Source organism: Zootoca vivipara, chromosome 13 (genome assembly GCF_965207765.1).
Source record: "Zootoca vivipara chromosome 13, rZooViv2.hap1.1, whole genome shotgun sequence".
Taxonomy (NCBI): domain Eukaryota; kingdom Metazoa; phylum Chordata; class Lepidosauria; order Squamata; family Lacertidae; genus Zootoca; species Zootoca vivipara.
In genome coordinates, this window is record NC_142596.1 from 43,911,637 (window position 1) to 43,926,811 (window position 15,175).

At 46.7% G+C, this 15,175-nt stretch overlaps 1 protein-coding gene across 2 annotated transcripts in view; it reads right to left on the minus strand.

Moving 5' to 3' along the window:
* Positions 1–15,175, minus strand: part of POLR3E (RNA polymerase III subunit E) — a 40,033-nt gene that overhangs the window by 2,299 nt on the left and 22,559 nt on the right. For both annotated transcript variants that reach the window (XM_035132085.3, XM_088656688.1), the window contains 5 exons: positions 13,805–13,962; positions 13,067–13,131; positions 11,156–11,646; positions 4,647–4,724; positions 2,271–2,396 (listed from right to left, as the gene is read on the minus strand). In XM_035132085.3, coding sequence (XP_034987976.1) covers positions 2,271–2,396; positions 4,647–4,724; positions 11,156–11,646; positions 13,067–13,131; positions 13,805–13,962 — 918 coding nt within the window. The remainder of the gene's footprint in view (positions 1–2,270; positions 2,397–4,646; positions 4,725–11,155; positions 11,647–13,066; positions 13,132–13,804; positions 13,963–15,175) is intronic.

Genomic DNA, 15,175 nt, shown 5'->3' on the forward strand with positions numbered 1-15,175 from the left:
CATGCTATATACATCTCCCAAATCTAGAGAACAAAACCGGTCAGATTAAGACACTCGATTGGGATCTGAAACAAAACGTTGCAGTGTCTAGCACACCCCAGTTAAGGTACTCCCCACCCCCCCAGCTAGCGGTACCCTTTTTGGGGAATATGCCATTCGACCTCACCCCCAGCATAGTGCGGCCATTCACTGAGCATGCCCATTCAGCTGCTGCGATGGGGGGGGGGTCCTTATTTGTGCAAGCCTTAGGGGTTTTCCCCAAAGCCTGATGATATATCCATGGTTATATGAGGACTGGTATTCACCTCTGAAGTTGGGAAGTGAGGGGAATATGGCTAGGCAACTTTGGACCTGAGAGCCAAATGTGGCCCTCCAGGGCTCTCTATCCGGCCCTCTGGCCTCTCCCTGTTTGCTCTGTTTTTGCCTGGCTGGAATATGACCTTCAATGCCTCTTGCTTGTCTGGAAAGAAGGTACAAAGGACAGCGAAGGCAATTTACATTTGTTGCTCCACCCACTTTGCCCTTGGCGCTGCCCACTATCGGTATATGGCCCTCAGAAGGTTGCAGAGCAGGGTATGTGGTCCTTTGGTTGAAAATGGTCCCTGAACTCCAAGAATATTCTACAGGTGTGAGGGCATCAATGGGACCCCACCTCCCAGGGTTATTAAAAGCCTACCTAGGGATGGGAGCAGCAAGATTTCCCAGGATTCGTGAAACCAAGAACCATACGATAAAAACCTGTAATATCGGAAGTTTATTCCCACCCAACAGTAGCTATTTATAGTTTGTTATAAAACAGCCTTTCACAACTGACTTTGCACCTCTCGCAGCCACTCTGCAAAGAGGGTCACAGCGCGAGAAAAAGGGGACTTCAAAGCTTTGCAGCCTCAAAACCACAGCTGGCCCTTGCTCGGCTGCTTAATTGACCAATCTAATAAATAATCTTTAAAGGTGATTTTAATTAAAGCTTAAGCAATATAGATGCCCCAGGTAGAGACCTGCTGTAAGTCAGTTATGCAATGCAATTAGGGCGATGGATTAAAAGTAAACTTAAAAGGCAGCGGCCTTTGGGAATCGCCTTGAGCAAAGCAATCCTGTAATAAAGCTAAGTGTGTTATCACCCAGACATCAATGCATTTGCATGCATCTGGACACACACGTGTGTAAACACGTTCTAGCAAATCATTAGAAATTTGCATCTAAAGAGCAGGTAGTGAGTGGTCTGTTCTCTGCCATCGGGAATGAACAGATTCTGAAGAGATACTTAGGGAGTGGCTGCATCTGAATAGTAGAGCACATGCATTGCACACGGGTTCAATCCCTGGCATCTCCAGACACAAGGAGGACACTTTGGATGCCACCTGCCCATCAGCCTAGATCAGGGGTCAGCAAACTTTTTCAGCAGAGGGCTGGTCCACTGTCCCTCAGACCTTGGGGGGGGGGGCGGACTATATTTTGGAAAACAAAACAAAAGCGAATTCCTATGCCCCTCAAATAACCCAGAGATGCATTTTAAATACAGTGGTACCTCGGTTTAAGTACACAATTGGTTCCGGAAGTCTGTACTTAACCTGAAGCGTACTTAACCTGAAGCGAACTTTCCCATTGAAAGTACAGTAATGGAAAGTGGACTAATCCGTTCCAGACGGGTCCGCGGAGTCCTTAAACTGAAAGTACTTAAACTGAAGCGTACTTAAACCGAGGTATGACTGTAAAAGCACACATTCTACTCATGTAAAAACACCAGGCAGGCCCCACAAATAACCCAGAGATGCATTTTGAATAAAAGGACACATTCTACTCATGTAAAAACACACTGATTTCTGGACTGTCTGCAGGCTGGATTTAGAAGGCGATTGGACCGGATCCGGCCCCCGGGCCTTAGTTTGCCTACCCATAGCCTAGATAATATCAAGCTACTAGATGAACCAATGGTTTGACTCTGCAGAAGTCAGTTTTCAAATGATACGTTCAGACCTCTAATACCGGTACCAACCACCTCTCTTCTTTCCCAGAGTCTGTCTACTCCCTCTCTAGCTCTATTTGCAAAGTGAATTAAGAGCAACGGTGTTGACCTCTAGATGCTGCGGGACTCTCAACCCCCATCAGCCCCAGCTTGCAAAGCCAATGGACAGGGATGATAGGAATCGTAGTCCAGTTAAGCTTGGAAGGTTACCATCCGTGGGTTAGAGGGACTGATCCTATTAACGGGGGGCCCCGTTGATTATCTCCTTTTAAAACTGCTTGCACACACCCCATTCAATGTATACCTTCAAGATTTTATCGATCTCCTGTTTATCTAGTTCCTCTCCGTATTCCCGGGCCAGCCGATTCTGGATGACGTTTCTGCGGACTCTGTAGTTTTTGGAAAAGATTTCGAGCAAAATTTGCCGGTGCTTTGAGAAAAGAGAGAATGAGTGAACTTCAAGTTAGTACAGGAGGGAAACAAGAAAGAAAAAGCTCATGTCAGCATAAAACAAAACCTAGAGGCATAAGTATAATTTGCACCACTCTTTGATAACTTAGGAAAAGAAACAGCCCCTCTCAGCAGATTCCTTCTAATCAATCCCGGACCAGCAGGATGGTCTATCAGCATCGAGAAACTGATTGCTCTGTTCAGTACATCATGCAAAACAACTGACTTAGCCAGGTCTCAGCCTGCTGCAAGAGATTCATCCCACTGCACTGATCAGAAGAGCAAGATAGAGAAAAACAACAACTCAAGTGCACTAATTTTAGAGCGCTTCAGTTCAGAAATCATAGCAAGGCTTGACTGGTGCCTAAATTGACAAACCACGATTTGAAACCAGCTGGAAAGTCAGAATTGGGAAATCCGGCTCGAAGTGGATTTGAAAATCCTGGTTTGTGCCAACTGTGAAGTAAGGCAATGTCTCTAGGTCTCAAAGGGTATGACCACCCTTGGCACTCCCCAGCCAAGGAATGCACATGGCAGAGAGTTAATTCTTCATTGTCAAAGGTTGACAATTGAGTTGCTTCTACAGCTCTGGAACGCCCTCCCATCAGATGTCAAAGAAATAAACAACTATCTGATGTTTAGAAGACATCTGAAGTCAGCCCTGTTTAGGGAAGTTTTTAATGACTGATGTCTTAATGTATTTTTAATCTCCTGTTGGAAGCCGCCCAGAGTGCCTGGGGAAACCCAGCCAGATGGGTGGTGTATAAATTATTATTAATTTATTATTTATTATTATTATTATTATTACTACTACAATCTAGCACCTAGGCAGCTATTTTCAGGTCCATGCTTTATGGAGCAGTTGCAGTAACTGGGGGCCTCTCCCTTGTAACAGTTTATGTTCCTTCTACCCCTGATGGGCTGCATTCACATAGCAAGACATGACGCCTGCATGGAAGCTGCTTCTGCTCTTCCCACTTCAATTCTCTCCTGGGTCTGCGAGACAGTGGTGCAGGGGAGAGTGGAGAAGCACTTGCCCTTCCTGCCTTTTCCTCATCTCCCTCCAGCTCTGATTCTTCCCCTGCCACTGATCCTTGCCTCCTGGCTGGCACAGGTCCTCACAGACCACTGCCCCCCTCTCCCAAGTCAGACTCCAGCCTCCCTGCGTCCTGCCTGACTGGCAGTGGTCCTTCAGGTCTTTTCCACTGCCCGCCATCCGACCCTTTTAACTGGAAATGCCAGGGTTGAAACTAGGACCTTACATAGGAAGCTGTCTTATACCGAGCCAGATCACTGCCCCTCTAGCTGAGTATTGTCTCCTCTCCAGGATTTCATGCAGGCTTCTCTCCCAGCCCTCCCTGGAGATGCCTGGGATTAGAATCTTAGAATTGTAGAGTTGGAAAGGGACCTCAAGGATCCAGCCCCCTACAATGCAGGAACATGCAGCCGTCCCATACGGGAATTGAACCTGTGACCTTGGTGTTATCAACGCCACACTCTAACCAACTGAGCTGCGTTACAGGCCCGTCCTAGCCATAGAGGCTAGTGGCGCGGAGAACCACAGCGCCGGGCGCTGGAGGGGCGCCAAGTGAGTGCAGGGTTCCGGCGATCTGGCCAGGACTGCATTCCTTCTCCGAGAAATCCGCACTGCACCTTCCTTCTCGTTTCCCCAGCGCTGGGTTCCGCTCAGTCGAGCTTCGCCACCAGCGCGCACACAGCGTCCAAGCAGCTCTTGCTGGTCCCACGGTGCGCGCGCTGGTGGCGAAGCTTGACTGAGCGGAACCTAGCGCTGGGGAAACAAGAAGGAGGCGCAGCGCTGAGTCCTCGGAGGTGGCCTCCCGCTGCTGCTGCAGACCGCTTGGCACTCTCGGGCCCTTGGAGAGGCGCTGGAGGGGGGCGCTGGATGGACCTAGCGCCAGGGCGCTGGATGGGCTTAAGACGGCCCTGCTGCGTTATACGCTTGAACCCAAAATCTTCTGCATGCAAAGCAGATTATGATTTTGAATATGCTCTACCCCTGAGTCACAGTCCTTCCCCATGACTTTCTGCATGCAAGAGGCAGAGCGAATATTTTCTGTGCAGGAAGAATTATACGATCAAAGCAGCGTATCATCAAGGGTGGATGGTACCCTGAGCCCCAGAGGATAAAACCGCCTCTTGGACCAGCCTTTTCCCTAATGAGCTGAAAGTCATGAAACTGCTGGAGCAACAGCTGCAATTGCCAGCTTACCTGATCGTACATGTCACCAGCTTCCCAAAGTGCAAAGACCTTTTGTTCATCCAGCAACGCAGTCGTCTGCGGGGGAAACTAAAAAAAAAAAAATCAAACAGGTTGCACTGGTGAGGATTATTGGCTTTAGGGTATTTAAAGACAGGATTGGAAAAAAGAATAATTCAATTAGGATTTTGCATCCAGGGAGACAAAACGCAGAGTCTACAATCTAAGCTTCAACTTAATGCAGGAAGAACAACAACTCGGTATCCCCTGGCAAGCAGTTGAGTGGAAAGCCTGTAAGACTGTATCCTGAGGACATAAGGAGGACTTAAAACTCGTTTACATAGCAAACTTTGCTTCTGCGGGTTTAAAGCAAAGGACGGTCAATGGCAGCCTGCCCAACAAACACCACAAAGCTTTAGCATCTAGTGCCTAATCGTTTTTACTGGAAACCCACCCACCCCAATTCTGATTGTATTAGCCACCCCACTTGGATCCAAGCAAATAGGTTTGCCAGCACTTGGAGATGAAGAGGTCTTAGCTTTTCTACGTCAACTTTTAAACCAGTCTCATGGGGGCTCAACAGGACTCTTAGCGCCGAAGCTGGTGAGGGTTTCCTACACCCCTTGAGACAAAACACCCTCCTGTTTATTTGCTTTCTATTGCCTACAGCTCTGCTTCAACCTGGGGCATGGTCTAAAAAGCCACATAATGCTGCCGTAATGCCTTCAGAGCGCTATAATTAGGGAAAGCAAAGAGCAGGTTGTCAATCTTACATATGACACACAACAACACAGTTTTTTAAAAGCATCATCACCACACTTCAGACAGGTTTGCTCTGGGTCCTGGAAGAATGTAATTAAGCACCGACAACACCATATACTTTATTACAGCGACTAACAAACAGGTATTCAAAATCTTGAAGCAAAACGTTTTGGCTTCCACCTTCAGCTTCTCTATAACGTGATGAGCACCAGAAGGCAGAAGCCAAAACGTTTCACTGTAAAGATTTTGAATACTTCTTGTTTTTTCATAGCTAACGATTTCTATACACATTGTCTGATGGAGAGATTATGGGTTGTATTCAGTGCTAGTCCTACTCGGAGAAGGCCTCCTCAAACAAACGGGCATGACTAATTTAAGTCTGTTAATTGTAATGGATTTACTCTGAGCAGAACTTAAGCTGGCTGCCTGCAACCCTGTATGTTTACCTAGCTGTAATATTCCAGCAAGTTAACCACATACGTTAACTCTAGAGGCCAAACATAAAATAACCCCAACCCTGTTGCAAGCATTGTGTCACTGCTGTCAGTAAGTGGGAGTCACTTTCACAGTTCCTCAGGCAGTTATTGCTGGCCCTGGCTACTCCATCTGCACTCTGTATTTAAATCAGTATCATACCACTTTATACTGCCATAGAATCATAGATTTGTAGAGTTGGAAGGGACCCTGAGGATCACTTAGTCCAATCCCTGCAATACAGGACTATGCAGCTGTCCCATGTGGGGACTGAACCTGCAACCTTTGTGTGTCATGCCTTCCCCCAAAGAATTCTGGGCGCCGTAGTTTCTTAAGGGTTCTTATGAGGTCGGTATTCCCCACACAGAACTACAATTCTCAGAGTTTTTGTGAAGAGGGATTAAACCATTCTGGGAATTGTAGTTATTATTATTATTATTATTATTATTATTATTATTATTATTATTACTTATTACTTATACCCTGCCCATCTGGCTGGGTTTCCCCAGCCACTCTGGGCGGCTTCCAACAGGAGATTAAAACTACATTAAAACATCAGTCATTAAAAAACTTCCCTAAAGAGGGCTGCCTTCAGAATTGTAGTTCTGCGAAGGGAACGGGGTCCCCTATCAACTGTTAGCACTCTAAAGAAGCTACAGCTCCCAGAATTAAACCCGCGCTCACACACCCAGGAACTAGGAGCGGCAATTTGCGCACTTAAAATATTTAAAGCTGCTTTCATGGCAACGAGAAGATGAATTCATTCCCTATGAACAGCGCACTGGCAAAAAGATGGGTTTCCAGGCCAAGCAGTGCCCAGAGCTGTTGTATGCTATGATGTGAATCCGTTTTATTGCCTTTCTGGAGTAGTCCACCCCTACATGTTAAAAACAAACACCATTCATAGCAACAGTTTTGCAGACATGCGATAAATCTAATTCGCCAGTCTCCTTAAAGAAAGAAGCACACTCTCGACTGCACCACTTCCTTTGTCTCTTGCTTCCTGCATTTGAAACAAGCTCCGTTTGGGTTCAATTCAGACCCTGCGCCAAAATATACTGGTTTGCTTCAAGTAGGAAAGAATGTTGTTCCCCCGAAGTGCCATCTGCAAGGCCCAATGCCTTTTGGAACCTGAGTTCCTTCTTCAGGGGCCATCTCAAATGGTGCCAAGATGGGCAGCAATAACTGCTTCATTCTGTCCTACATCATTTGGAAAGTTTTTGATTCCTCCTAAAGGAACACAGTGAGCTGCAATTAATCCACCTAGTTGGTATTTTTGAGAACAAGTTTCTTCTTTTCAAATTCATTTCAGGTTTCTGTGGCTCACTCTTAAGATTTTTTGTTTTTGTTTTGACCTACAACAGGTTAAACAAGCCACTGCAAGCTTTGGGCTTCCCCTTCCCCTTTCACATGCCAGCAAGAGGAGACTAGAATTCACTTCTAATTTTAAACAAGCCACAGTTCCACGGGTTCAGATGTAGCTTAAAAAGAAGCTTTCCAACTCAGGGGTGGGGAGAGCAGACAGGCACAGAACCTGTGGCTATCCAGATGTTATTTGGACAATTCAAATCATTTTTGCTGATAGGAATGGGAACTATATTATTATCTGGTTCCCCACCATTACATATTTGCATGAGGTTTGAATCAGGCCTCCAAGACGATTCAGGTGCAACATTGAACTATGACTTGCTGCAATGTATGAATCAAAATTGCATGACTAATTATGGCATGTAGGTGGCCACCAAGCTGGGAAGTAGAGCAAGCTCTTATAAACAAGAGCTTGGGTAAACTGTAATTGGGTGTTACATCTTAGCCAACAAGTCATGGTTTGGGTCATTGCTCCATCCATCAAGCCCACTACTTGGGACAGTACACAGGGATTTTTTTGAGGAAGGGGGAAAACCATGCAAAGTTGCAAACTGTTACTTATTTGCACTTTTGGATTGAATCTAAACTATGGTTAGCACAAACCAATCTTTGGTGTTATCTGTGGAGTGTTTGAGATATAACAATGTTTTAGAATAGTTTGTGTAGTTTTGCTGTCCATCTTCCCTTCCCTCCCATTTCTAGGATGTGGGTACCTCTAGGAAGCGGGGCTGGAACCATAACTATGGCTCGGGAGTCACAGCAAACCCTGGTTAGCATTAATTGCTTGATGTTTAGTTATATTATGTTGGAAGCTGCCCAGTTATTGGGGCAACCGTGCAAGATGGATGGGGTATTAATAATAATAATAATAATAATAATAATAATAATAATAATAATAATAATACAAGCCAGGCGTCCTGATGCTGGTTTGCTGTCTACGAAAAACCCTAGTTTGACGCGACATCACAGTAAACCATAAATGACATTCCTTAAACACGGTTTAGTGGGATTCCTGAAACTGAAACCTTATCCTCTCCAATTCCAATGATTATACAGTCCCTTACACATATGAGCTGTTTTACAAAGTGAAGCCCACAGGTTCCTTCCCACTGCCCAGGCAGCTCACAATCCTAAGAGATTAAAGTAGAGAAAGAACACAAGGAGCATGCAGAGATATAAAGATTGAAAAGGGTCAGTGTGGCAGATCAGAAACCTATGTTTTAAAAGGGATGTGCTAGTCCAGGCATCCCCAAACTTCGGCCCTCCAGATGTTTTGTACTACAATTCCCATCTTCCCCGACCACTGGTCCTGTTAGCTAGGGATCATGGGAGTTGTAGGCCAAAACATCTGGAGGGCCGCAGTTTGGGGATGCCTGTGCTAGTCCTTTATCTTGGTTTAAAATAGTCCGAGAAGGGCCCTGTGCAGACATAACATTCAAAACCTTACTGATAACCAAGGTTTGTTGGGTTCTTAGAACCATGGTTTAGCTTGCTGGAAGCCCTGCTCCTGGAGCTCATGGAAAAGGAGAAAACTTTCAATACTTGCAACTTTCAATACTTGCTTGTCGCTTTGCAAGCAGAGAGAGGGAGAGAGAGAGTCTGGCTTTCTTCAAAGTTTACTTAGTGGGAGTTTTTTAAAAAAATCCCATCTGTGACTGCGGAAGTGGCCTTGCGATCCAGAGGCAACAGCATTAACTATAATCTCATTCACAGGGAACATCATAAAACTCTCCCAGCTTAAAGTACACATGCCTCAAAGCTCTGACTAACAAAGACCGATGAATAGTCACTCACTTCCAACATGCCAGCGCCTTTAAGCCATGATCGTTTTATTCCAGCTAGACAAGTAACTTCCTTAAATTACTGTTATAGACACAGATATACACAGTCAATTCAGCTACCCTTCCTTGTGACAAGATGGCATTTGTTCCACTCCAGTTAGCTACCTGCAGTTATTTTTTCACGGGCGCCGCCTTCTTCCTTACAGATAAACGAAACGAGTCCAGTAACTCTGCATATTTTTTAATTACAACATGCAAGTACAGGAGTATTGGGTATGCAACTAAAAAAGTGGAGAAACCTGCCTTTTCCAAAGTGGGTTTAAAAGTCTGTGGGGACCTCAGATGCTGGAATGCTCCTTAATAAATAAATTAAAATTCCCTGCACACAGAAAACTAGCATGCCAGGGAGGCATTTTTTTGTGTGTGGGGTGGTGGTATGGAGAAGCATTCCTTTGTAATGAGAGCTCACCCGCAGTCAGAAAGGGTAAGCCCATGGAATTTGCCACCCCTGTAAAAACTAGGCCATTTAAAGAAGCTAATAAGCTAGTTTTTGATGGAGAGAGTGTTTATGTACAGAGGAGCATCCTATGACTTTGGAGGCCCTGCTTCTGTGCTCATCAGCAACATCACTTAGGGTGGCAGACATGAGAGACGGGGTGTTCTCGGTGGTGGCCCCTCTGTTATGGCACTCCCTCCCAGCTGAATTACACATGGCTGCTACAATATGGATGTTAATTGGACCTTCAGAACTCACCTATTCTGAGCAGCCTTTGCCTCAAGCAGGGCTGGGGAACCGCTGGCCCTCCAGATATCACTGGACTACAACCACCATCATCCCCGAGTACTGACAATGCTGGATGGGGCCAAGGGGAACTGGAGTCCAACTTTTGGTGGGCCAGAGGTTCCCTGCCCCTGGCCTAAAAGGACTTAATGCTTGATGGATTTTTTTTTGAGATTTCCGAGTCATTTTTAAAAACTATTTTATCTTACGGAGTTTTTGCCCATCTAAGAGAAGGAAAACTCTTGATCCTCAGCTTCTGGGAGAAGAAAAGGCTAAGGAGTAAACTCTACACGAATCCAGAGTGGAGTCCCCGAGACAGCTGGATGACGCTTTGTACGCCTCCTTCCTGCAACTCCTGCAGCCAAGCTGGTGCCAAATGTATTGTTCTGCTTTCCTTTGGACCACATCAGTGAGGCCCAAAAGGGAGGGTTTGTTGCATGAGCAGCCCAGGACCTCCATACACACCTGCCTGGGATTGTACCCCAGCAAAGTCACTTTGGTGTTGCTAACATAATTTTTTGACTTCACCCCAAGAGGTGCACTCCATTGTCTCTCAAGACTGAAGCCAACAACAACTCATCCTTTTAAACAGGGAGATCTGTACCTGGGATCTTTTGCATGCAAAGCAGCTGCTCTAACACCAGGTCTTTCCCCTCCAATAAAGTTAAAGGGACCCCTGACCATTAGGTCCAGTCGTGACCGACTCTGGGGTTGCGCGCTCATCTTGCATTATTGGCCGAGGGAGCCGGCGTATAGCTTCCAGGTCATGTGGCCAGCATGACAAAGCGGCTTCTGGCAAACCAGAGCAGCACATGGAAACGCCGTTTACCTTCCCGCTGTAGCGGTTCCTATTTATCTACTTGCATTTTGACATGCTTTCGAACTGCTAGGTTGGCAGGAGCTGGGACCGAGCAACGGGAGCTCACCCCGTCACAGGGATTCGAACCGCCGACCTTCTGATCAACAAGCCCTAGGCTCAGTGGTTTAACCCACAGCGCCACCTGGGTCCCATTCCCTTCCAATAGCCTGCATTAAAAGGCTCTAGAACTGCACAACAGATCTGCACCCACAGAACGGCATCCAAAAGCCTTCAGACAATATTTCAGCAACACATTAAAACAGAAGTTCCCCGTTGACCTTAGAATTCCAGCTACCAGGTCTCACAAGGGCCCTTCCAAACCATGGCTGCCTAGCACCTCCATGACATCACAGCAGCTAAGCCAATGGACAGAAATACCATGACCCCGCCTCGTGCACCAGCCCCCTGCCGCATCAATTGAACCAGCCACCACTCACAGGCTGCAAAGGCACTTATAAACAAAAAACAGGAGCAAAAAAATAAATAAATCACTTACAGGCACCATAATTTGTTTGCAGCCCATGTCCAACACCATGTCCTGTAACATTTTGTCGGAAATGCCGCTGAAGAGGAGATTCCCAGGAGGCAGACTAGCCACGTGGAGATTAAATAACCGTTTGAGCTCATTCAGGGTTAGCACATACTGTTTCTTAAATGTCGCCGCCACAAAGGCTCTGAGTTCTTGCGTGACTCTCTCTTGGACCGGCAAGAGGCCGTTTACAGAGTCCACAGAGTTCTCTTCCGAATGGATGCCGTTGGCCAGTCCATTATTGAGACCTTCGCAGACAGAGGTGTCCATAGGCTCCTCATCGCTCACAGGCTCTTCTTTTATACGGACGCCAAATATGTCCACCGGGCAAGTGCCCTGGCTGGCTTTGCCCTCCGCTTTCAGCCTCTGGAAGTCTTGCTCCAACTGCCCATAGGTCTGCTTGACTCTTGCTTTCGCCAGGCCGACCCGCTGCTCTCCAGAAACCAGCAAGGGGGCAGCTACAAAAAACAAGCGGACAGAAGGGGTGTGAGGGTAAACCGTGGCTTGAGTTATCCTTGGCTGTCATCCACCACCCCTGACCGTAGGCCATGTTGGCAGGGGCTGCTGGGAGATGGAACACAACAGCATCTGCAGAGCCACACAGGTTCCCCATCCTTGTATTAAGCACATGTGAGAAGGAGGCAGGCCACACAGAGATCCCGAGAAAGAAAAGCAAGGTAGGGTGTCTAGGGAGCAAGTTCGGTCACACCTGGGAAGGGATTGGTGGAAGAAGAGTCAGTTTCTAGCGTACAATATACGTAGAGATCTGCTGATGCAAGCGGCTGGTTCTGGTGCATAAAGCCCTACAGAGCTTGGGAGCATAATACAGTGGAACCCCTGGTTCTCAAACTTGGTTCTCGACTCCCGAAAGGTTCAAAAACCAAGGCGCAGGCACCCCGGAACCAATAGCCGACAGCCGCATCGGATGTTCGGCTTCCGAAAAACGTTCGCAAACCAGAACACTTACTTCCGGGCTTTTGGCATTTGGGAGCCGATTTGTTCGTCAACCAAGCCGTTTGAGAAGCAAGGTTCCACCGTATCTGAAAGACTGCCCCCAATCGAGCACAAGTGAGGACCTTCTGCAGGTGCCACCTTATCAGGAGGTCTGCTCTGCACAATGCAGGAGTTGGGCTTTTAGTGTGGTGGCACCTCCCCCTTAGAATGCACTCCCCTTGAATATTAGACAGGAGCTGCCCTCGCTGTCTCTTTTGTGTCCTCCCTCTTTCAACAAGCCTTTAAAGCTGAAATCTTTCTCAGTCTCTATCTCTATAGGATTTTTTTCAATGCCCCCCCCAACCGAAAAAAAGGTTTATTGTTTTATCACTTGTTTGGAAGGGTGGGGTATAATTTTGATTTAAAAAACAGAATTCATCACTCACACACAGGGTCCTTTAAAGTATTCAAATGGCCAACCATGTCATGTTCTCCTCCACACGCTCCCATCCTTATTTCAGACATGGTGAATATATTGATATATCGCAATGTTTTGGCTGGTGATATACTGTGATGTTGAAAACCAGATATCGCCCGGCCCTAGCCATAAAGTGTGGGTGTGGGAGAGAAAGAATCACCATTCACAGAAAAGCCATGAACAAGATCATTAGATGTCCACAGAACTTCTCGGCCTACAAAATCTGCATCAAACCTTTCTGTTTCCCAGTGTGGTGTTATGGCTGGACCTGGGAGACCTGGGTTCAAATCCCCACTCAGCCATGAAGCTCACTGGGTGACCTCGGGCCAGTCACTCACCCTCAGCCTAACCTACCTCAAAGGGTTGTTGTGAAGACTGAATGAAGGGGTGGAGAAGCACTCAGCTCCTCTGAGAAAAAGGGGAGGGGGGTATAAAAGCAATAAAATAAAAATATTAAGTTGGCTCACCTGCTTGTGCAGCTTGCTTCTTTGGTGCTACATGTTCCTTGGCCAAGTTGTAGACTTTCTCCAACCTGAAATTGGGTGGGAGGAGCATTTCAGTGCCTTGCAAATAGCTACACCCAGATGATGAACATTAACAACTTATCCCACCGCCACACAGTTCAAGGAAAAACCCAGAAAATGTCAAGCACCCAATGAAACACATCTTTGTGGAGCCGTGACCACACAGCAAGGCCCCTTCCTGCACAGAACCACATCGGCATGCAAAAAAAAGGGTCTAGGAAGAAAGGTTTCAGGCCCAGCACTGATGTGCTAGCTTTCTACATGTGGGGGGAGAATACAAATGGAGGAATGCATTCAAAAACTGGTCATACTTTTGCAGCCTGAAGGAGCTGCTTAGCTTGGAGCAAAGAAAACCAAAGGGTTTGCCATGTAGATGTTGGTGGAGACTTGTTTTCTGTTGCTCCAGAGGGCAGGTCTGGAGTCAACGGGTGGAAATTGCAAGGAAGCAGATTGCCGCTCAAGATTAGGTGGGATTTCTTAACACGGTAAGATCTGCCGGTCAGGGGAAGAGTCAGCCACAGGAGGTGGTTGACTCTCTTCTGCTGGAGGTATTTGAGCATCTGTCAGCAATGTGGTAACTGTACTGCAACAGGTAGTGTGAAGATGCAACAGAGAAACCAACGTTTTTTCCTTTCCCATCTCAGTCCTGTTCCTGCCCCCAAGGAAAAGCAAACCATTTACTTGGCCTGGATGCCCATCCAGAGCATCTGTTGCCTCTGGACCACATCTGGGTGCTTCTGGACAAAATCCTCGTCGTAGCGGAGCTTGAATTCCCATCCCCTGTTTATCCTCAGGAAAGACATATGCTCCAAGAAATCTTTCACATCTTCTGGGCCGAGCTGCACAAACGAAGCAATAGATATATGTAACCAGCTGCTTAGGAGAAACCAAAACCCCTTTTTCAAACGAGATCAGCGGCCACACAAGGCGTCAGGGTGTGGCCCCACAAGAAAAACGTGGGAGGCCAAACTACACCTCCAAGAAGCCGAAACTCACGAGATGACATTAAGTCTGATAGATAAACCAGCTCCAACTTGCCTGTGCAATCCGTATGCTTAAGGAGTAAAACTAGTGCGTATACTAATAAAAAGCCAAAATTCCCCTAAAAAGCAATTGCCGCTTCATTTCAGGAAAGTGCACTGGGAACTATTCAGAAGTGGGAACATGCTCCTCTAAGCCTCGTGCATATTAATCCAATTCCTACCCAGGGTGTTGGGGGGGGGGTGCGTGAAAAAATTAAGGAACGCTTCCTGCACCTGTGGTGGGAACGTGACAAAGACTCTGTATTTTTGGAGTCCGTCTTTATGGAGATCTGCAAAATGACTGCCTACAAACGTCAAGTGAGCTAGCCCTGTTGAATTCATTGCAAAGGGCAAAACCTGACTGTTCCTTTAAACCATTAACTGGATACTTACCGGTAGCAGCGAAGTTGATGTTTCGGAAGGGTCAACCCTGATGACGCAGTACCAAAAGATGGAGCAGATTGTTTTGAATCAGGCGTAGACAAATTCGGTCCTCCAGATGTTTTGGGACTACAACTCCCATGATCCCTAGCTAACGGGACTAGTGGTCAGGGAAGATGGGAATTGTAGTCCCAAAACATATGGAGGGCCAAGTTTGCCTATGCCTGATGATTATTAAAAATAAAACAAAACAAAACAACAACAAATTGTTGTTGTTGTTACCCCGCCCAACTGGCTGGGTTTCCCCAGCCACTCTGGGCAGCTTCCAACAGAATATTAAAATACAATAACATGTGTACGTGCGTGCGTGACAAAACGCTTTAGCAACAACGGTGCATGATCTGTGTGATTTGTCACAGTTGCAAATTTTCTTTGCAGAAAATGTAGAATTTTTTTTGTTCCTTTTTGTGGGGAGACGGCTTGGCAAGGAGGTTCAAGACCCAGAGAACAGCTTTGTCCTCGGACCAGAGAGCTGAAGGGAAGCACACTGGGCCTCTACCTTTAGGAGGCTACACCACAGCAAGGGGGAGATCAGCAAGGCCCAATTCTTTATAGTTTCCTAACCCCCCCCCCCTTATAAAGCTGTAGG